The following is a 22,046-nucleotide window of genomic DNA, read 5'->3' as shown; positions in this document are numbered from 1 at the left end:
CAAAGGGCCTCTGCAGTTCCCTAAAACTGGCAGCTCTGGGGACTAGAAGCCCAACACAGGATGCCACACACACCTGGACCTCCTGCCAGGCAGGTAGCTTCATGCCTCTAGGCCTCAGTTTCCTCATCTGTCAACTAGACTAATTTAGGATAGTCCCCACCTCTTGGGGTTGTGGAGAAGATTCCATGAGGAAACCGATTAGCCCCTACCACATGGTAACTGATTGATACAGGGATCTATTAAAATTATTATTGGGACTTCCCTGGTGCTCCAGTGGTTAGAATTCCACGCTTCCACTGCAGGGGGCATGGGTTCGATCCCTGGTTGGGGAGCTAAATTCCCACATGCCACGCGGTGTGGCCAAAAAAACAATTATTAACATGTAATGGTATCTAATAAGTTAAACAAAACAATATCTTGCAGTTCAGTAAAATTATACATAAAATGTTAAGGTATAATAGATTGCTATGTGTTACACAGTTAAATATTGATTTATTGATACAACTGTAATGGCACATATGTTTGCACCATATTATTAGATTATATAATGTGTAATTACATAATTAGATATTTAGGCTAATATAATTACGTAACACAACTATATGTTTATCTGTCATACACTATATAATGCACACTTGTATATTAAATATGAAGTTTTCCCTCAGAGTTGTATATATAACAGAAAATTATTCTGTGTCATTGTGCATTACATCATAAGATATTAATAGCGTTTCCTTTTTCTGTCAGTCATCATTATGTGTTTTAGGACCTACCCATGTTGCTCTGTGGACACCTGGTCTGTGGCCGTGGGGGGTTTGCAGGCCTCCCTGGTGTTTATTCCCCCTTCTGTTTATTCCCCCTCCTGCCTGCAGAGGTGACACCCAGGCTGCCCCCACCTCTCCCAAAATAATGTTGCGGTGAATGTCCTTGTATATGTCCCCACGTGGAACTGAGGGAGAAGGTCTCGGTATGCACACCCAGGAGCTAACCGTGGTGTCACAGCTCCACGCACATATTTAATTTGACTGCAGTGCCAAGCGGTCCTCAGGAAGGGCTGTCCCCTATCGGTACATAAGGGCTCCTCTGACCCCAAGGCCCCAACCTCCACTTGGCATTTTTCCAACTTCTAATTTTTGCCAGACAAATAGGATGACTCACTGTCGTTTCAATTTGCACTTCCCTGATCTCCTACCAATAATTTCTAGCACCTTCTCAGGTGCCTGTCAAGAGAGTTTTGGGGTCTCCTCCTCACCCTCATCCTCTTTGCCCATTTGTCTATCAGAGCGGCTGTCTTTTTCTCTTGCTGACTTGCAGCTGTCCCTTTTCCATTCTAGATATTAATCTCTCCTTGATTTTAAACTTTCTCTCTTTTTTTTTTTTGGCCACACCACGAGTCATGCAGGATCTTAGTGCCCCTGACCAGGGCTCAAACCTGTGCCCCCTGCAGTGGAAGCTCGGAGTCTTAACCACTGGACCGCCAGGGAAGTCCCGATTTTACACACTTTAAATACTGTTTTTCCTCTCTGTCATCTGATATTTGTTCCATGGTGTCCTCATTAAAAGAAATCTTTATTTGGATGTTATCAAATGCATCCTGTTTCTGCCTCATGAGTTTTTGTGGTTTGCTTCAGCAGTCTTTTCCTTTGCAGTTGTTGGTGTTATTGTTGGTACTAACCATCCCCGAGGCCCAGGAGGGTGGCACACGTTTCTACCAGTGCCAGGGACCTTTGCCCGTCTCCCTCTCTGAGGCTTCTCTGAGTCCTGGGGGCCTGGAGACACTCTCCCACTATAAGCTGGGCTCAGCCGGGGCTGTTACATCACCTCTTGTAAAGCAGGTGCCGAGGAGATAGGCTGAGAGTCAGATAGACAGCACATCACAGAGAGCACTCTTGAGATCAAAGGAGAGAGAAGAGAAAAGGCAGGTGGAGGAAAACATGGAGAGGGCCTGCAACCATACGGCATGGCAGGGAATGGAAAAGCTAAAGAGAATGGGCTCTGTGCTCGTCTAAATGTTCTGGCCTGAAAAAAAAAATCCATGGTGACTTCTTTCCGTGCAAAAATAGACTTCAAAAAGAGCTTTGGTTGAATGGACTCACTTACTAGGTTTGGCAGAATCATACTAAATACTGTGACCATTAATCCACTCTCGGGTATCTACCCTACAGAACTGCACACCACAGTGTTCACCGAAGGTCATGGGCTAGAATAACAGCAGCAGCATTATTCACAGCAGCCCCAAACTAGAAACAACTCAAATGTCCATCACAGGAAAATCAATCAATAAATCATGGACTAATCACATGATGGAAGACTGTACAACAACCAAAGGAATGAGCTACAGCTAAATATAACATGGAAGAATCACAAAGACATGATGTTGAATGAAAGAAGCCAGGGACTTCCCTGGTGGTCCAGTGGCTAAGACTCGGCACTTCCAGTGCAGGGGGCCTGGGTTCGATCCCTGGTCAGGGAACTAGATCCCACATGTATGTCGCAACTAAGAGTTCGCATACTTCAATAAACGATCCTGCATGCCACCGCTAAAGATCCTGCACACCGCAACTAAGACCTGGAGCAGCCTAAATAAATAAATAATTAAAAAAAAAAAAAAGAAGCCAGACAGATAGTTGTTTCCATTTATATACAGCTCAAAACCAGGCAAAACTACGCTGTTAGAAATCAGGTTACTGGTAACTTTTGGGAGATAGCACTGGGAAGGAACACAAGGGGGCTTATGGGGAATGGAAATGTTCTATTTCTTGATTTGTGTGAATGTCACAGGGGCATATTCGGTTTGTCACCATTCAACAACCTAAACACTTATGATTTGACTCTTTTTTGTACTTCAGTTTAAAAATGTGTCAAAAAAATATGTCCAGCATGACACATTTAGGTAAGCGAAAACAAGCATGCATACTCAAAAGAAAAGTCTGTTTCTGGGGTATAAATGGTTTCTATGAGCATGTGTCTATGTACTTAAAAGCAGAGCCAACAGATCAGATGAAACCCAACCATGTATGATATTGGTCACCCCTGCCTAACAGGGACAGTGGGATGGGGAGGGGGCTCCCCAAGGGTTAACTTCCATCTGCAATGTTTTTATACTAAGATAACAGTCTTTAAGATTATGTGAGGACTTCCCTGGTGACACAGTGGTTAAGAATCCGCCTGCCAATGCAGGGGACACAGGTTCGAGCCCTGGTCCGGGAACATCCCACATGCCACGGAGCAAATAAGCCCGTGCACCACAACTACTGAGCCTGCACTCTAGAGCCCACAAGCCACAACTACTGAGCCCGCGTGCCACAGCTACTGAAGCCCACGCTCCTAGAGCCCGTGCTCTGCAACAAGAGAAGCCAGCACAATGAGAAGCCCACACACCGCAATGAAGAGTAGCCCCCTCTCGCTGCAACTAGAGACAGCCCATGTGCAGCAATGAAGACCCCAACACAGCCAAAAAAAAAAAAAGTTTGTGTGAGAATTAAATGAGTTAATATGGTAAGAGCCCTTAGAACAGTGTGTGGTATACAGTAGGTGCTACATAAGGTTTTCTTACAATAAAAGGAATAAAGTGAAAATCTTTTCTGGGGTATAAATGGTATTATTAAAACTAAGCTAGAAATAAAAGAAACATAAGAAGAAATATACAAAATATTATGTCTTGTGACTTTCCAATCAAACTGCTGCGCATTATTATACATGAATATGTCCTCATAGAAATATAGACTTTTCTTTTGAGTGTGTTTACAGAAATGTGTCATATTAGGCATACTTTTTTTTTTTAAACTGCTCTTATTGAAGCTTGACAGTGACAGAACAGAGAATCACGGGTCTGGAGACCAAAAGATGGGGGAGATAGAGAGAGAGTCCGCTGGGCGATTGGGGGTGGGGGCCGGCAGCACCGGAAACCTCAGCCTGAAGGGATCCCCATGTGGGGGGAGGAGGGATCTTTGGTCTCTCCCCAGCCTCTTCCTTCCTCCTGGCCTGGGGCTGGGTGGGGAGGGGCAGTTCCTCTTTCCTTCCCAAGCACCGAGGAGGCCCCAGCTCCCAAGGGGCTAAGAAGCTGGAGCATTGGTGAGGGGGGGAGGAGCTGAGCTACACTCTTAAAAGACCCCTTCCCCTCAAGGAAGCATGAACAGGAAAGACAGCAAGAGGTGAGGGGACCCTTCTCCAAGAGACCAGGAGTGCCCTACGCCCCTGGGTCTCGCTTGGGCTGCATGGGAAGTTTGGGGAGGTTCTAACGAGGGGCATAGGGTGTCGGGCTACTCTCGGGGCAGCAGCAGGAGCAGGGGCGCCAGGTGGAAAGATGCTTCAGGGAGTCCAGAGCCAGCTCCGGCTGGGGCCGTTTGCTTGGGCGTCTGTGTCTTATCCTTGCTCTTCTGGAATTTGAGCTGCTCTGATCCCATTCTCCCCGCGCCCTTCACGCCCCCATCCTAATTCCACAGGCTGGGTGCCTCTGTCCTCCCTGGGGTCTTCTTGGCTGCCCCCAGAACTGGAAACTCCAGACTCCTGCAGGGCCCTGCCCCAGGGGAGGGGAGCGTGACGCAGGGCAAGGCGGCTCCCCGGCCTCTTAAGCAACTCCTGGCTGCTCCAGACGCTGCAGGGGGCAGAGAGTCCGAGGGTAAGGGCTTAGCAGCTGGCTATGCCAGCAGGTTCTGGAATCGGCTTCCTATCACCTGCCCTCCTGTCCTCACAGGGGCCATGGTGGCTGGGTCCATAGCCTAGGCAGCTCCTTCTGCCTCCCCCAGCATGTCTTTGATAGGCAAAGGGTCCCCTCCCTATAATCTCCAGGAGTTTAATGGTGGAGACCTGGCTGCCTCATTTTCTGGCTGGGTGACCTTAGGTAAGTCACTAACCCGCTCTGTGCCTCAGTTTCTTCTTCTGTCAATAGAATAATCATAGTACCTCCTCAGAGGGACGCATGAGTCCTCGGTGGTACAGTCTAGACCTGTGGTTCTCAAGCTTGGGCACACATCAGGACAACCTGGAGGGCTTCTAAAACACAGGCTGCGGGCCCACCTTCAAGGTGTCTGATTCTGTAGGTCTGGGGTGGGGCCTAAGAATTTGTATTTCTCTCAAGTTCCCAGGTAATGCTGTTGGGATTGGTTGGGGACCATGTTTGGGGAACCCCTAAGCTAGATAGACGCTCAACCCTCTGCCCGGTACACATTCAGTGCTCAGTAATGCCAGCTGTTACTCGACAACATTCAAACTGATTACCGAGCCTTTAGGATGCACCAGGGACATGGCAGTGCCCTTTTTATGGGGGTCTCCCGATTTCTGGTTTCACCCCCATTCCCCAGGCCTTGCTTCTAGTTTGCTCCATCACATTCTCTCTCTGCATCTCAAATTTAACTTTCTCACCTCTGGCCACTTAAGAGCCTAAGCAAACTAAATCCCTTATTTAGCACTTTTGAAGAGCAAGGCATTGAATGTTCATAATAAATTCTCGGAGAAGGTCCAAAGACGACTCTCATTTTTCACATGAGGAAACTGAGGTCCAAAGAAATTATGTGATTAACACAAAGTCTCACAGCCAGCATAAATTTTTCCAACCCAGTTCTGTCTGACTCTTGTGGAAGCCAAGGCCTTCTGTCTGGATTCTGCTCCCTCCTTCCTCCACCATCCCTGTCTCTCCATTACCCTCTTTCCCCAGCTGGAACAGGAGCCTTGGGGAGGCACAGGGCAGAGTGAGGGTTATTTTTAAACTTTCCTTGAAGCTGCCTCAGCCCCAGGGACCGTGCCCAGCTCTGAAGGGCTCTGGTGAGGCTACTTTGCACCTGTATCTTCTCTCCAGGCTCCAAATCTAGGGACCCAGGCTTGCAGCTAAGACTCCAGTCCCACCAAAAGGCTGGCTTGGGGGAGGGCTGGGGGGAGGAGGGGTAGGTGTTGGAAAGCAAAGGGGAATTCTGAGGAGTGTCCCTGAAGGCAGAACCTCCCATCATTCCCCCTGGGGAGGACAAGAATAATTCTGGGGGTCTTCTCCTATGATTCCCTGGGAGGTCAGGAGTAACCCGTCTGCCAACAGGAAGTCTCTCCCATGATGCCTTGGGACCATACAGTCAAGGGGAATTGGGGGACAATTCCTGGAGGAGAGAGTTCTTATGATTCCTGGAGGGTCTTTAGTAGTCCTGGGGGTCTTCTCCCATGATTCGCTGGGGGGGGGGGTTCAGGGTAATCCTAGGGTTTTCCCCCCTGATTCCCTGAAGAGGACAGGCGTGACCTTTGGAGTTTTCCTGCAGGAGAAGGCTCCCATGATCTGGACTACTCCTGGGGTTTTCTCCTATGGAACCACGGTAGGTCAGGACTAATGCTAGGACCTTGCCTTTAGGATGCCTTGGGGCTTTGGGGTCAAGAAGAATTCTGGGGGTCTGCCTCAAGGAAGGGACTCCCATGATTCCCCAGGGAATGTGTCCACAGGAAGTCCCACCAGGAATGCCTGGGGAAGACAGGGGGCCGGGGCCGGCCCCGACAGGCCCGCCGCCACAAGACGTGCCCCAGCGCCCGGGAAATCAGCAAGGTCATGGCTTCCATGGCTCTGGGCATGCTGAATGAGGGCGGCTGCAGCGAAGATGACCTGCTGGAGAAATGCATTCAGTCTTTTGGTGAGTGTCCCCTCCCTGGCCAGCCTCCCCAGTCCTGAGGTTGGGCCAAGCACCCACCTCTCTCTGGGCTCAACTTGAGGGGTATAAAATAGAAGCAGGCGTATGTGGAATGACTCTCAATCAGTACAGTAGGAATAAGAGAGACACCTACCTGCGTTTCTTTTTCCTGAGCTGCGGGGGGAGGAGGTCTGATGCTATTTCCATCTTCAGTATGACTTGCCAGGCATGATGCTGGTCCATGCATGGTACAGACAAGGAAACTGGAGCTCAAGGAGGCCAGGTTGTTTGCCCAAGTTCATACACGGAGTCACTGGTAGAGCTGGGGTTTGAACCAGGCTGTCCAACCGGCTCTGGAAGCTGTGCAGTCCATTGCCCAGGGGCCATTCTGACACAGTGTCCCCTTCTCCTGCCTTCAGACTCGGCTGGCAGCCTGCGCCGTGGGGACCACATTCTCAACATGGTACTTGCCATGCACAACTGGGTGCTGCCTTCTGCCCACCTTGCTGCCCGTCTGCTGACCTTATATCCTCCCGGGGCCATGAGCAGTGGGTGGAGGGCGGAGGGCAGAGATGAGACAGCCTGGTGGGGACGGGGTGAGCAGGCAGGTCTGCGATGCTGGATAACAGAGCCTTGACCGGAACTCAAGTACCAGGAGGCCACAGGGAGCACACAGGAGCTGAGGAGGCTGCAGATCTGTCACCTGGTCAGGTAGGCCTGCGCCAAGACCTACACTCCCATGACCCAAGATCCTCACCCTACTGCCCGCCCCCAAAAAAACCACTTCCCAGAGACTACCCAGTCCTGCTCCTGCAAATCCCACTCTGAGAATCCCCTGGCTTGGTCCCTAAAACCTCCCAGTTCTCTTCCTTAGAACCCTCACCTCTTAGAGACCCCTGACCAGATCCTATGGACCCTCTCCCAGCTGGTACCCCAAGACGTCCAGCTCAGATTCCTAAAACCCCAGCCTCCCATATACCCCAGCCTAGTTTCTAAGACCCCCTCACCCTGTTCCCCCCAAATCTCACCCCTAGAGGCCCCCAACCTAGTTCCTGAGACCCATCCCCACTACCCTGCTTCCTAGCCATCCCACTTCCAAGAGATTGCCCAGTCTGTCTGCCATAGATCCCTCAGCCTGTGTTAAGAGGCCCCCAGTGCTACTCCCAGAGGTCCTCCCAGCCTGGTGCCTCTCTGAACCCTGGCCTTCCAGAGACCCCCTGCACACATTTAGAGATGCCCCCAAGCCCAGCACCTAGAGATCCCCCAGCCCAAGAGACCCCTTTCAGAGACCTGCCTCACCCCCAGCCTCATTCCACCATCTCTAAACCACCCTCAGGTACTGGCTGACTCAACACCCTGAGACAGTGCATCAGGAGCCCCAGTTAGAAGAGGTTATAGGTCGCTTCTGGGCCACTGTGGAACAGGAGGGTAACGCAACCCAGCGGAGCCTGGGAGACTCCGCCAACCTGTGAGTCAGTCCCTTCCCCGTCCCTCCCACCCCCACTCTGCCTTCTGCCTCCACACTCCCACACCCTCCACCCCAGCTCCTCCCCCTGCCTCTCTTTGCCCCCAGGCTGAGCCCTGGTGGCCCCGGCCCCCCTCCCACCATAAGCAGCCCAGGCCTGGGCAAAAAGCGCAAAGTGTCCTTGCTTTTCGACCACCTGGAGACTGAGGAGCTGGCAGAGCACCTCACTTACCTGGAGTTCCGGTCCTTCCAGGCTATCACGGTAAGGACGCCCCTCCTCCCAGCTGGGGAGGGCTTGGGGTGGGCCGAGGCCTGGCTGGAGCCGGGCAGGACTGAGAGGACCCAAACTGTCAAACTTGGGTGCTAGAGGGTCCAGGAAAATGAGTTAAGCTGGCTGAGCACAGAGCCCCAGGTTCAAATCCCATCGGCCCCTTCCTACCTGTGTAACTTTGAACTAGTTTCTCAACCTCTCTGGGACTCAGTTCTCTCATGTGTGAAAAGGAGGTCATAATATTTCATTGGCTGGTTGGGGAAAGTAATATGTCCATTTAAAAGTGCTCGTCACAGTGCCTGGCACATAGTAAGTGCTCAAAATATTTTTATTAACTGTTCATTCATTTGAGAAGCATTTAAATTCACTGTGCCTCAGCCCGTTATCTGTAAAAGGGGGACTTAGTTCCTGCCTCATAGGATCAGCGCCTGGTCCAGAGTAAATGCTCTATAGTTGAACCATTTGAAATTGCCATGTTTTGACATATTTAACCTACCCAAATTGTAATTTCAAATGCTTCAACCTATGTATGTGTTTAGCTATTGCCATCTTGCCATCATCGTTTTGAGGGTAGTTGGGGATCTGGTTCCTTAATGGGAAAATTTCCTGATTGTACACACACACACACACACACACACACACACACACAGTGCAGTGGATGTGGGTATGTAATGTTGGCTCCTTGAGCAGAACAAATAGAAGTTAGTTTTGTGTCCTCTTCACCACCCCTCCCTTTGCTGACTATATACCAGTCAGGTATACAGTTAAGAGCAATAGACTGGGTTCCCACCCTGACTCGGGCCTGTGTGACCCTGGGCAAACTACTTAGCCTCTCTGTGCCTCAATGACCTCATCTCTAAAATGGGAATAATATAGTATTCACTTCATAGACTTGTGAGGCTATGAGGAAGGGCTCAGAATAGTACCCAACTTTCTTTAAACATTTCTCCTCAGATGGGAGAGGGCCATGGTGACCTCAGGGACATGTGATGGCCGGGCTAGGAGGTCAGAGGTCGTGACTGCTTGGGGGATGGCGTGTGAGGGGCAGGGCCTGAGCGCGAGGGCCCACCCTGACACCCACCTCACCCCCAGCCCCAGGACCTGCGGGACTACGTTTTGCAGGGCTCCGTGCGGGGCTGCCCGGCCCTGGAGGGATCCGTAGGTCTCAGCAACAGCGTGTCCCGCTGGGTGCAGGTCATGGTGCTGAGCCGCCCCGGGCCTGCACAGCGCGGGCAGGTGCTGGACAAGTTCATCCACGTGGCACAGGTGAGGTCCGCCCCGCCGCTCTGCCCACTTTCTGAGCACCTGCTCCGCGGGGCTCCCGGGCGGTGACGTCACCATATCGTGGCCCCTCCCGAACGCATCACGCCCCACCCAGGCCGCTTCCCCGCGGCCTCAGTCCTGTCGTTCTAAACGGCACTCCTTCCCTGGCCTTGATTTCACCACGTCCAACCCGCCCTGGCCCCACTCCTTGGTCCCAGACGTGGCAGTTGACGACGTTCCTCCTGACCCCGTCTCACAAGCCCAATGCCTGAATATTCTATCCGCAGGGCAATGAAAGAGGAGACTCTTTCTTGCCCGCACCTTCGCGTCAAACCCTACCCCGTCCCTAGGCCCCAGCTGTCCCTTTAGGACAGTGATAGCATCCGACACCATCACTTCAGGTCTCCCTTGGCCCGCCCTTTCTCTTCACCTTCCCCCCTTTCCCTTCCCCCCTCCCCCTTCCCCCTCCCCCTTTCCCCCTCTCCCTCTCCCCTTCCCCCTCCCCCTTCCCCCCCTCCCTTCTGGAGAAAAGGGAAGCCCTCCTTCCTCCAGCGTGGCCACGCCCTTTTGCGTACTTCCTCGCAGACCACGCCCTGCCTCTGGCGTCTTCCATCTCCTTGCTTCCCGTCCTGCCCGACAGACCAGGGTGTTCTGGCATCTACATGGGGTCTCCCCGGTCTGAGCGTCTTCCATTCCTCCCTGGCCCCCAACAACCTTCTCCTCCAGCAACCTCCGCTCTTCAAACCTGAGAAAGGGGAGGGCTGACCCCACACCTGTCTCTTATATCTACCTGACCCCTCCGTATCACTCTGGACGATTTCACCTCTGCCCAGCTCCCAACTCCTGCCCAGAACCCAGGCCTTCTGGTCTCCCCTCACCTGGCTGACTCCCAGTGCAGAGGCCGCCTAGTTGTCTGACACCCTAACATCTGTCTGCATCCTCCACACCTGCCTGACACAGACCTGTTGAATCCCCAAACCCATCAAACACCCCATACTTGCCTGACTCCCCCCACTTTTTTTTTTTTTTTGGCCATACCACATGGCATGCGGGATAATAGTTCTCCCACCAGAGCTCCAGCTCATGCCCTGGCAGTGCAAGTACACGCTGAGTCCTAACCACTGGACCGCCAAGGAAGTCCCTGACTCCTCCCACTTTTACCTGACCTCACATTAGTCCATCATCTGCCTGACCTCCGTGTAATGCCCACATACCTGCCTGTGGCCCACTCCTGCCTGACACATCTCACCTGTCTGATGCCCGCACTGGCCCATCCCCACACGTGCCTGAGACCCCAACTCAATGGGGATGCTGTCATTTGAACCCCCAATTTGCCTGTCCTCCATGTGGTGCCCATCACTTCTGCATCACCCTCCCTTCCTAGAGGCTCCTCCAGCTGCAGAATTTCAACACGCTGATGGCAGTCACTGGGGGCCTGTGTCATAGCGCCATCTCCAGACTCAAGGACTCCCACACCCACCTGAGCCCTGAGAGCACCAAGGTGAAGTCCCACTGCCCTTCCCAAAGTTCCAGTGGTCAATTATCCTGAACCCACACACTCTTCCCCAGCCCCCTCCGTCCCTTCCCAGGGGCCCTGGAGCCACCCAGAGGCCTTTTGCTCCTCCAAAGCCGACAGACCCCCAGGCTTTGTCCTCCTCTGTCATTCTTCCTCCCTCCTCATCCGTGGTGCTGACCTCTCTCTACTATGTGTCTGGTCCTGAGAAGGACTGGAGGGAGGCAGATAAAAGATGCTAGCAGAGAACTTGCAGTCCAGGTGGGGAGTGAAATGATGCCCCCAGGGATGCCAACATTTGGGCCACCCATGGGAGGAGCATGGGTTGGGGGTGTCCTGAAAGTGTCTAAGGAGAGTGAGTCATTCATGAGTCTGGTGTGTGCCTGAGGTCAGGATGTGGCAGGATATTGGGCTGGAGATGCCGGGGCAGGGGGCGGGGGGGAGATCCTGTTGAGCCTTTTGCAAGCTCAACTAAGGTGTCTGGGCTTTATCCAGAGGGCAGTGGGGAGCTAGGAAGCGTTTGGGAATGCTGAGAGCACCCATGATCAGATTTGGGTTTTTGAAAAATCACTCTAGCCTGGGGAATGGGAGATAGTGGGGCCTTTCTGAGATGGGGGCCCAAGTGGAAGAGCAGTCTGGGGAGATGCTGAAGCCAATGTGGAACATGGAGGGGCTTGGGGAGAGGTCCAAAATGCCATTGGGCCCCTGGGGGGTCCAGAGCCACACAGGACGCTGCTAGGTACTCCCCTTCAAGGAGCTAGGGGAACAGAACTGGCCTCCCCGATTACATGCTGCTCCCCCCGCCAAAAAATACATGCCCCTCCCACACAGGCCCTGCTGGAGCTGACTGAGCTCCTTGCCGCCCACAACAACTACGCCTGTTACCGCCGCACCTGGGCTGGCTGCACCGGCTTCCGGCTGCCTGTACTGGGTGTGCATCTCAAGGATCTGGTGTCCCTGCATGAGGCCCAGCCTGACAGGTTGCCTGACGGCCGCCTGCACCTACCCAAGCTCAACAGCCTCTACCTGCGGCTGCAGGAGCTGGCAGTCCTCCAGAGGCAACACCCCCCCTGCAGTGCCAATGAGGACCTACTGCATCTGCTCACGGTGAGCTGCCCTGAGCTGCCCAGGCTGAGCTCCCAGAGGCTGCATCTGCGGGGTACTGAGATTTAGGGTCCTGGGTGGGTGAGGGTCAGGATAGAATAGTAGAATAGCACTGGAATGCATGGGCTTTGAAGCCAGAGCTTCTAGGGGTTTTTTTGTTTTTGTTTTTGTTTTTTTTCTGTGTGGTCTTGGGCAAGTCACTTAACCCCTCGGCCTCAGTTTCCTTAACGACAAAATGGGAATACAAATAGGACCTACTTCAGAGAGTGGTTGAAAAGAATAAGTAATATAATTCATATAAATATCATTCATATAATTCACATAAAGTACTTAAAATAGTATCTGGAACACAGTGAGCTCTATATAAGTAGTGTGTTTTCCCCCCAGTTCCCCCAGCAACTCAAGTATCCATTGATCTGAGCTCCAGAATTGCTTCAGGCTTTTGCACTCCTGTACTCCAAGGTTCTGAGCTTCTCATGCCACTAGTCCACAATTCCAAGCTTTAACATATCCAGGAATCTAAGCAAAAAGCTAATAACAGTTATCGACCACTTAATATGTGCCAGGCACCATGTTTAACAGTCCCCAGAGAGCACTTCATTCCATCCTCACAACCCTACGAGGAGGGGACCCTTATTGTGTCCATTCTACAGACTGAGAAACTGAGACCCACAGAGGTGAGGCCACTTGCCCCCTGTCCCACAGCAGGCCAGCTTCAGAACATGTATTAACTATCACACTATGTCCTAAGACTGCAAGTGTGAGATCCTGGCTATATTTTATTTTACATAGACAGATAGATAGGTAGATAGATGATAGATAGATAATAAAGATAGAGAGGTAGAGATATATATATTTCATTCTAAAGAGCTATAAATTGAGAGAGACTGGGGTTCTGAGGACCAGGTAGTCTAAGACTGAAAAGCTGACTTTCAGATCCTAAGACAGGACCACCTGCAAATTGAAAATGTGGGCCTCCTTGTTTGAAATTATTAAGAATTTCAAGATGGTGATAGCAGGGCATTAAATGAAGTGGAGGCCCCTCTAAGTGTGGGGCCTGCCTGTGAAGCTGGTCCTGCCCCAGGATAATTGGCGCCTAAGCTGCTATGCTATGCGGACTCTAAGAGGCCGTCAGCCCAAATATTTATTGAGCACCTGCTGTGAGCCGCGCACTACTTTAGCCGCTTAGGCTCACAGCAGTGTGCAACATCTGAAAAAAACGGCTGTCTTGTGGGGCTGACTTCCTAGTGGGGGAGATACCCAGTGAAAGAAGTAAATAAGTAAATCATATGTTCTTTTAGGTAATAAGTGCTATAGAGAAAATTAAAGCAGAAACAGGCATGGAAAGTGACAGGGGTTTGCAATTTTAAATAGGATCAAAAGAGCCTCGGTGACAAGATGGTGTTTCTGGTCTAGGGGACCAGCGGTGTGCAGAGCGAAGGGGGGCTCAGTGGGAGAGAGGACCATGAGGGTCCCAGGGAAGAGGGGCTTTGGAAAGAGGAGGAGATTGGGGGTCCAGGCAGGCATGGGCTGTAGGTAGGAGGATAGAGACAAGGAGGGTCCGTAACGCCCTGCCCATCCTCCAGCTTTCCCTGGATCTCTTCTACACGGAGGACGAGATCTATAAGCTTTCTTACGCCCGGGAGCCCCGCTGTCCCAAGAGTCTGGTGAGACCCCAGCCCTGACCTCTGACCTCCAGCCCAAGCCTCTGCAATGACTAACTGTGACCCTCTGTCCCTGCCCCAGCCACCCTCCCCCTTCCAGGTGCCCCTGGTGGTGGAGTGGGCCCCTGGCGTGACGCCCAAGCCCGACAGGGTCACGCTGGGTCGGCATGTGGAGGAGCTGGTGGAGGTGAGGAGGAGCCCTGGGCGGGAGGAGGGATCTAAGGCCCCAGGGCCTCTGACTCGGCCTGACTCTCCCCTTCCCATGCTCCTCCGAAGTCTGTGTTCAAGAACTATGACCCTGAAGGCCGAGGCACCATCTCTCAGGAGGACTTTGAGCGACTCTCAGGCAACTTCCCCTTCGCCTGCCACGGGCTTCACCCACCCCCCCGCCAGGGGTAGGTGCTCCCGACTCCTGGGTTCCCTTAAGACGAGGACCTGGGGTATCCAGGACTCCTGGGTCTGGGAGAAATGGGCCAGTCCTGCTGAAGCGCAGTCTCTCCCCCAGGAGTGGCTCCTTCAGCCGAGAGGAGCTGACAGGGTACCTGCTCCAGGCCAGCGCCATCTGCTCCAAGCTGGGCCTGGCCTTCCTGCACACCTTCCAGGAGGTCACCTTCCGCAAGCCCACCTTCTGTGGCAGCTGCAGCGGCTTCGTGAGCACTCCGCCCACTGTCACCCTGAGGGACCCCTGGAGCGCCCTAACTCCCCACAGCCTGGGCTGGAAAAGCCAGCCCTGCCCTGGAGCGCTCATGGTCCCCAAGCCCCGGATAATCCCCAAATTCCAGAGAAGCCTCTAGCCTCAAATAATCCCCATATTTCACAGCAACCTTGAACAATGGATATTCCCTACATCTTGGATAATTCTGAAGTCTAGATACTGCTCGATTCCCAGACAATCTCCATCCTGGATAACTGACAAACCCTGGAGAATCTACAAACATGAGTAGATTATCTCCAAGCAGAATCAATCTCCAAGTCTCTAGACCCCAGATCATTCAAACCCTGGATAATTTCCAAATTCAGGGTATCCTCAAACTCTGTATAATGGACAAACCTCTCAATCTTAAACCAAGACCAATTCACAAACCTTGGGTTACTTTCCAAATTTACTTTTTCATTCATAAATATATACTGGGCACCTGCTGTGTGCCAGGCACAGTTATAGGCTCTGGGTGGGTGGGAACACAGGAGGAAACAGAACAGACACAACCCCTGCCCATAGAATTTATGCTTTATTAATTCCAAATTTTGTCCAATTCTCATACCATAGATGACTTTCCAAACCTGAGATAACCTCCTAATTCCTTTAGTCTCCCAGATCTCACATAAGCCTCTAGCCTTGAAAACTTCCAAAACCTGAATTGTTTCCTCCAGACAAACCCCAGCCCCACCCCAATCACAGCCCTCCTTCCCCTAGCCTAGGTAACCTATTCTGCTTTCTCTTCCCAGCTTTGGGGTGTCACCAAGCAAGGCTACCGCTGTCGGGGTGAGTGGGGCATGGGTAGGGGGAGGGAATCCAGGACCCGTGGGCTCGAAGAATAGAGGACCCAGACTGGGCCTCTGGCACTAACCTCTGAATTTCCCCCAGACTGTGGGCTGTGTTGCCACAAACACTGCAGAGACCAAGTGAAGGTGGAGTGTAAGAAGAGGCCAGGGGCCAAGGACGACGTGAGCCCCCCAGAAGCCCCTGTCCCACCCACACCCGTTCCCCATGCCGGCTGTGGTAAGACCCAGGGTGTAGCAGTCCTGGGAAGGGGGCCTGGTGGATGGATGGGGATTAACTCCAAGGTCATGAGGTCTTTCCTACCGTACCCACATCCCTCCCATCCACACCCCCACGAACAGGCTCCGAGGACAATCTCTCCTACACGCTATCCCTGGAACCTGAGACTAGGTGGCACGTTTGCCATGCTTGGACCCAGACAGAGCCCTCACATCCCTCCTGGGAACCAGAGACGGTGAGGAGGAGCTGCCCCTACCCACAGTTGGATACAGGGAGACCAGCCTATTTGCCTGGGGGAACCCAGACAGATTTGGGGAAGCATAGGAAAGTTAAAATATGCAAAAGTCCTCAATTGCTTGGGTAGAAGGGCATAGATAGTGGTTAATTTTTAATGTTGATAGAATATTAGAAATTACAGTATGTTGTGGGGAGGGGAAGGGGTAGCCACTAGTAGAAAAGAAAAGGGAGTTTAGGAAGAAAAGAAAGACAACTATAAGATGGCTAGAATAAGGCCAAATATATCAGACACTAACCGTGGAATAAATGCCACGATTCAAAAGTGGGGACTCTCAGAGTGACCTAAAAGAAAATCCAGAGGGGACATTCATCCATCCACTTTAACAAGTCTGGGTGAGGCTCTCCCCCTGCAGTGAACCGTCTCCTGGACATCGTACACTCCCCACATCACCCAGTGTCTTCCTCCTTCCAGGTCCCTCTGCCAGCGACGGCCCCATCACCCACCCAGTCCTCCAAGCTGAGTTCCTAGACGTTGCCTTGGTCTGCTCTCTCCCCACTCCCTCCACCAGAGTCAGTCTCGAGTCCTATTATTCGGCCTCCAGGCCTCCAGCAGAACCTCGCAAAGGCATCGCCTCCTTCCCATCCACACTGTCTTTGTTGAAGCATCCGTCATCTCTTACTCCGAAAGAAAGTTACTTTCTTCTTTTGCGTCAGAGTGGCTATTAATCGTACTCCCTTTTCTTGCATTTAATGTCTGCGCAGCTCTGTGTTGGATACATTTAGACCTAGGCATCATCTCGCCACCTCCTTAAATCTCCATTTTACAGATGAGGAAACAGGCTCAGTGAAGTTAAACTGCTCACCCAAGGTGGCAGAACTCCTAAGTGCTGGAGACAGGACTCACACCCAGGTTTGCCTGCCTCTAAAATGGAAGCTACTGACCAATATGCTACACTGATGTCAGCATGGGTCAGGAGGGGGACGGTACAGGGCGGGTAAAGTTCCAAACTCTGGATGGGAGAGAAGGCCAGAGAAAGGGTGGAACAGGGAGGTAGCCTGTGAACACCTGAGTCCAATCACATCCCTCCTCTGCTCAGAGCCCTCCCATGGCTTCATCTCACTCAGGGGAAAAGCCAGAGTTCTCACTGTGGCCCACCCCACATGGTCTGCCCCCATCACCTCTCTGAACTCCCCTCCCACCACTCACCCCCTCACTCATCCTGCTTCAGCTACACTGGCCTCCGATGGTCCCTGATCATGCCCCAAAATACTCCTACCTCAGGGCCTTTGCACTGGACACTCCCTCTGCCAGGAAGGGAAGGCTCTTCCCCAGAGGTCTACATGGCTCCCTCTTTGGGACTTAGCTCAAGTACCACCTTCTCAGTGAGGCCTCCCCTGATCATGCATAAAGTTGCAATCCCGCCATGGTCCCAATCCTGCCTTCCTGCTTTATTTCTCTCCAAAGCCCTTTCCCCACCTGACAAACTAAACTTTCTTGTCTGCCCTTCCTCACCAGAAAGGTCAGCTCCGGGAGACCAGGGGTTATTATTATCTGTAACCCCAATTCCTAGCCCAGGGCTGGCACATGGTGGGTACCTGACAGATGTTTGCCCAATGCCTGCATGTCTCCTCCCCCATGCCCACTGGGAGGGAAAGATGTTTCTGAAGAGCAAAGGGCTTTAAAGGTCGGAGCAGCAGGGGCCTGTTCGGACCCAGGGGACAGAGAACCCCTACCTTTCCTCAAACCTGAGCACCCCTGACCTGGCCCCCACAGAGATAGGTCCTAGGGCTGTCATAAATTAATTTTAGGACTTCCCTGGTGGCACAGTGGTTAAGAATCCGCCTGCCAATGCAGGGGACACGGGTTCGATCCCTGGTCTGGGATGATCCCACATGCCGCGGGAGCAACTAAGCCTGTGCGCCACAACTATTGAGCCTGCACTCTAGAGCCCACGAGCCACAACTACTGGGCCCGAGTGCCACAGCTACTGAAGCCCGTGCACCTAGAGCCCATGCTCTGCAATAAGAGAAGCCACCGCAGCGAGAAGGCCACGCGCGGCAACAAAGACCTAACACGGCCAAAAATAAACAAATAAATAAATTTTTAAAAATAAATAAATTAATTAAATTTATTTTCCAGAGAACATGGTCCTTGGTGTTGAATGGTAGATGGGGGGAGGACATTTGGAGCCTGAGGAACAGGGGATATGGGGCTGGGGTGCCAGGTGCCAAGAGAAACCCTCACAGTGACTCCTCAGAGATTATCAATGTCAGCATCTCACGAAGGACCCCTCCTCCAACCACCAGTCCCCCTTTACTTCTTCTTCTTGCGGCCCCAGCACTGGCGGCCTGCCTTCTGCCCGCCTCTGTCCTCTCTTCTGCTCTGCCAGCTGGGCATGGGAGCCTCCAGCTCATTTGGGCGGCCCCCCCGGTCTGGAACGCTGCCCATAAGCACCTGAGAGGTGATTAGACTTGAGTTGCAGAGAAGAAAAATATCTTGGACAAGGGGGCTAGAGAGCCAAGAGGACAGCATGAGGTTGAAAAAGGAAGGGCAGACGCTGGGACTTCCCTGGTGGCCCAGTGGTTAACGCTCCTTACTCCCAATGCAGGCTAAATACGTAATCATTTGAACAGAGGGTAGTTTTGCTTTAAAAATGGTTAAAACCCAATACAACAGACAGGGTGAGTGGTGGGAGAGGATTCTAAGCCAAAGCAGGAGAGGTGGGCAGGGCCTCAGTAAATAGGTGGACTTTGTTCTGAAGGCACTGGGGAGCCATAGAAGGGTTTTGAGCTAGGGAGGGACATGGTCAGATATTTGAGTCAGAAACATCCTCCTAACTGCCATGTGGAGGGGGCAGATCAGAGGTCGTGAGTCCAGAGGCCAGGAACCCAAGGAGAAGGCGAGAGCAGGAGCCCAGGCAGAAGAGGACAAGGTTTGTACAAGCAAAGGCTAAAAGGCCAGTTTGAAGGCCAAGGATGCTGGGGCCCTTCCCCATCCCCAGGTGTTCACCTTGTGGATAGCACAGCAGGTCCCTCGGCGGGCAGTCTTGCTGGTGGCTGGGACAAGGCGTGACAGGTCAGCTCGAGCAGCCAGGACGTGTGCGATGGAGACATCCGATTCTGGGCTCAGAGCCTCTCGAATTGGGATCAGCACTGCCTTCATGGCCTCTCCTTGGGCCTAGTGAGTAGGGGTAGACATGGAGAACGTGCCCACGAGACCTCCCCACATGGGATCTGTAATCTTGAAAGCATCTCTTCCCGTCTCAGGGCCTCACTTCCCACATCTTTTTCTTTTTTAATATTTCATTATGTTTTTTGTTTGTTTGCTTTATCGAAGTAGAGTTGATTTACAGTGTTATGCACTTCCCACATCTTTTAGTAAGGAGTATTGCTCTAAATACACTCCCAGATCAGACCAGGGAATTCTAGAATGCCCTGGGGGCCCTGAGATTCCAGACCCCCAAACCTCACAAGATTCTAAAAGGTCCTGGGCCTCAGAACCAGCAAGCGGGTCATATCCCTGGCCCTCATTTCTCCTCCCCGCAGCTGCAGCCCTCACAACTGCTCCTGCCTTGGTCTTCTGCCCACACCTTTGCCCGATCACTCCAGTGGAAAGCAGATGTTGTGAGGTCCAGGCGCTTGAGGAGGAGGCAGCGGCGGCAGCAGTACTGATCTCGCAGCCTTTGGTACAGAGACTCCAGTGCTTCCTGGGGGAAAAGGTCTCAGTCATGCCAGGGGGCCCCCCTCACTCCCATCTCTGTTCACATACATACAGCCATACACAGCCTTACCCATCTGGGCGCATCCAGCGGGTAGCTGAGGAGAGGCTTTAGGAACTCTGCGGGCAGGGAAGGCAGCAGCTCCGCGATCTGATGAGAGAAGAAGGAGGCTGGGGTTGACCAGGCAGAAATCGGATAGACTCCTCCGTGGACCCCAGTTCCCCACGACCCTGAGGACCCCGGCCATATAACCAAGAATGGCAGTCACAGTTCTAGGAAACATCCGTGGCTGTGCACTCCTCCCAGAGCCACTTTTGAAGAGGGGGCTGTCCCCCCTACGAGGAGGGTGAGGTGAGCCGGGTGCGGAGGGGACTCCAGCCCTCTACCTTGGCATGCAAGTCTCGAAGCAGCTGGCTGGCTGGGGTCCCCGGCATGGGTCTAGGCAGCCCCAGGGCTTGCAGAGTGAGGACCATTTCCTGGACCAGGCCAGATCCCTCCTCTGCTCCCGCCACACCGGACTGCTCAGGGCTGGGATCCAGACGGCACTGCAGGCGGAGGAGGCGAGCAGCCTGGACCTCCGAGCAGAGAAAGCCTAAAGTAGGGAAAAGGAGCAGTGCAATCAAGGAGGGCCGCCACCCCACCTACCGGGGTCAAAAAGTTCAAGCGGCTTCAAAACCTCCCGCCTCCTAGTTCCGCCCACCTAGAACCCTGCTTCTACCTCCAGAATAAGCCCCACTCACTTCGAGACCCAGCTCCCGCTGCAGATTTCAAACCCTGCCCACTTCGGAACCTCCTGTCCCGCTCCGTCTAACCCAACCCACGTGAGCTTCAAGACCCACCATCAAAATACTAACCCCGCCCATCGCAGAGCCCTCAGCCTAGCCCAGTGTTCGGACCCCACCCACCTCCGGGCGGCCCTCTGGCTGGTCTCAAAATTCTGACCACGCCCCCTCGGGGGGTCCCTGGCTCCACCTCAACGCGCAGAGCCCGCCCCCCTCGAGGCTGTAGCCTCGCCCACTTCCGCATCCCGGGTAGTCCCCGGCTCACGCAGCAGGCGCAGGCGCGCGCCGGGCTCCCGCAGCGAGGCCGCGCAGTCCCCGCCGCAGAGCTCGCGGTCAGGGCAGTGTAACTCCCGCAACAGGCCGGCCAACTGTCGTAGGAATTCTTCCTCGGGAACAGAACCTGCCGGAGGCGGGAGATGTCAGGGCGTGGCGGTGCCACGCATGGCTCCAACACTCCCAGCCTCCCGCTCCATGCGTACCGTCGCCGGCGCTCAGCGCCTCCGTGCCCTCCTCTCGCTGCCGCTCCAAGGCACCCAGAGTCGCCAGCTCCGCCGCCAGCCGCGCGCACAGAACCCTGAAGTCTGGGCACGAGGTTCCCAGCGACGCCGCCCCCGGAAAACCCTCATACCTGCGGCGCGGCCGAGGCAGCGGGAGGGGGTGGGGGAGGTTAGTAGGTATTTCTGAGGGCAAACCTGCCCCTTCCTGCACCCCCAGCCACACCCCGCTCCCCTTACCCCAGCGCCAGCAGGTCCCGGGCCACCGCGGCCCACTCCCGCTCCTCCGCCTCCGCCCCCTCCATGAAAGTGTAGCCCCCTTCGCCCGGCTCGCGCTCCCCCTGCCGGTCGGTGGGAAGCTCCGCCCCAGGAGTGGCGTGCCCCCCCACCCCCCGTAACTGACCAATCAGCCTCTTCTTGCTAAGGGCCTTCGTCATTTCAATTGGTGCAGAAGGAGGCAGAACCCGCCCCCGGGCTCGCCTCCAGAGCCGAGCAGTAGAGCACCGCCCTTCGGGTAAGCAGTCAGGACACTGGAAACCCCCAGCGGGCGTTCTGGATCCCGGCTGTCGCGACAGACCAGCGATGTCGCTACTGCTGCGACATAGAAGCAACTTCGGCTTCCTTTTCCTCAGCCTCCCTCAAATGCCCTCTGCTTTTAAAGCAACTTTGACCAAGTGTTGTTCTCCCAACTCCTCTCCAAGTCCAGAAACTCTTTCCCTCCTTTCCTACTTAAGAGTTGGAATTCTGTCAGGGACCCAGGAATCCCAGCTACACACACACACACACACACAAAACCGAGTTAGTCCGTTGGACCTTCACCCCTCTGCCCCCGTGAGCCTTGGAGAGAGGGAGCAGGTGCAATATACCATGGTGATTAGGAGATTGCACCCTAGGAGTGCAATCTTGTCTGCAGGCAAGGATTAGGATTTGACTCCACCATTCACCACCATTGTGTTCCTGCCAAATTTCTTCACATCTGTGTAATGAGGGTAATAACGCCTACATTATACAGTTGTTTGTGAGGATTAGTGCTTAGCAGACATCTACGGGGTACTCGAAAATGACTCACATATATTGAGCATTTCGTGTGTGCTACTGGGCTAAGTATCTTATCTCTATTTTATGGAAGAGAAAACTGTGATGCAGAGAGGATGAATCACAGAGTGAATGCATGGTGGTGCCAGGACTCCAAATTCAGATCTGATTCCAAAG

At 53.3% G+C, this 22,046-nt stretch overlaps 2 protein-coding genes across 2 annotated transcripts; one reads left to right on the top strand and one right to left on the bottom strand.

Annotated features, from left to right (window-relative positions):
• The first annotated feature begins 4,066 nt into the window (after positions 1-4,066).
• Positions 4,067-17,910, top strand: RASGRP4 (RAS guanyl releasing protein 4). Its single transcript, XM_081216027.1, has 16 exons — positions 4,067-4,154; positions 6,421-6,605; positions 7,022-7,206; positions 7,252-7,313; positions 7,939-8,070; positions 8,176-8,329; positions 9,431-9,604; positions 10,986-11,102; positions 11,946-12,221; positions 13,805-13,885; positions 13,965-14,069; positions 14,159-14,277; positions 14,388-14,532; positions 15,329-15,365; positions 15,468-15,602; positions 16,312-17,910. The coding sequence occupies exons 1-16, from the start codon at positions 4,132-4,134 to the stop codon at positions 16,563-16,565; spliced, it is 2,184 nt and encodes a 727-aa protein (XP_081072153.1). The 5' UTR covers positions 4,067-4,131; the 3' UTR covers positions 16,566-17,910.
• A 26-nt stretch (positions 17,911-17,936) lies between these two features.
• FAM98C (family with sequence similarity 98 member C) lies at positions 17,937-21,205 on the bottom strand. Its single transcript, XM_081215664.1, has 8 exons — positions 21,075-21,205; positions 20,820-20,968; positions 20,606-20,740; positions 19,945-20,150; positions 19,631-19,708; positions 19,430-19,546; positions 18,850-19,017; positions 17,937-18,294 (listed from the first exon to the last, which is right to left on the bottom strand). Exons 1-8 carry the CDS (start codon positions 21,137-21,139, stop codon positions 18,154-18,156), a joined length of 1,059 nt encoding a protein of 352 aa, XP_081071790.1. The 5' UTR covers positions 21,140-21,205; the 3' UTR covers positions 17,937-18,153.
• Positions 21,206-22,046: the final 841 nt, after the last annotated feature.

This window comes from Mesoplodon bidens (assembly GCF_964165515.1).
Source record: "Mesoplodon bidens genome assembly, chromosome: 18".
Classification (NCBI taxonomy): Eukaryota; Metazoa; Chordata; class Mammalia; order Artiodactyla; family Ziphiidae; genus Mesoplodon; species Mesoplodon bidens.
Note: the sequence above shows the minus strand (reverse complement) of the source record. Positions and strands in the feature narration are given on the sequence as shown.

Bases quoted from the DNA above. Each gene is read 5' to 3' on its own strand.
- RASGRP4 (XM_081216027.1), top strand. From the start codon at position 4,132: ATGAACAGGAAAGACAGCAAGAG. The intron at 6,606-7,021 runs GTGAGTGTCCCC...TCCTGCCTTCAG, and splicing joins GAAATGCATTCAGTCTTTTG to ACTCGGCTGGCAGCCTGCGC. The intron at 8,330-9,430 runs GTAAGGACGCCC...CCTCACCCCCAG, and splicing joins GGTCCTTCCAGGCTATCACG to CCCCAGGACCTGCGGGACTA.
- FAM98C (XM_081215664.1), bottom strand. From the start codon at position 21,139: ATGGAGGGGGCGGAGGCGGAGGAGCGGGAGTGGGCCGCGGTGGCCCGG. The intron at 19,018-19,429 runs GTGTGGGCAGAA...CCTACTCACTAG, and splicing joins ACTGGAGTGATCGGGCAAAG to GCCCAAGGAGAGGCCATGAA. The intron at 18,295-18,849 runs GTGAACACCTGG...ATCACCTCTCAG, and splicing joins CCTGCTGTGCTATCCACAAG to GTGCTTATGGGCAGCGTTCC.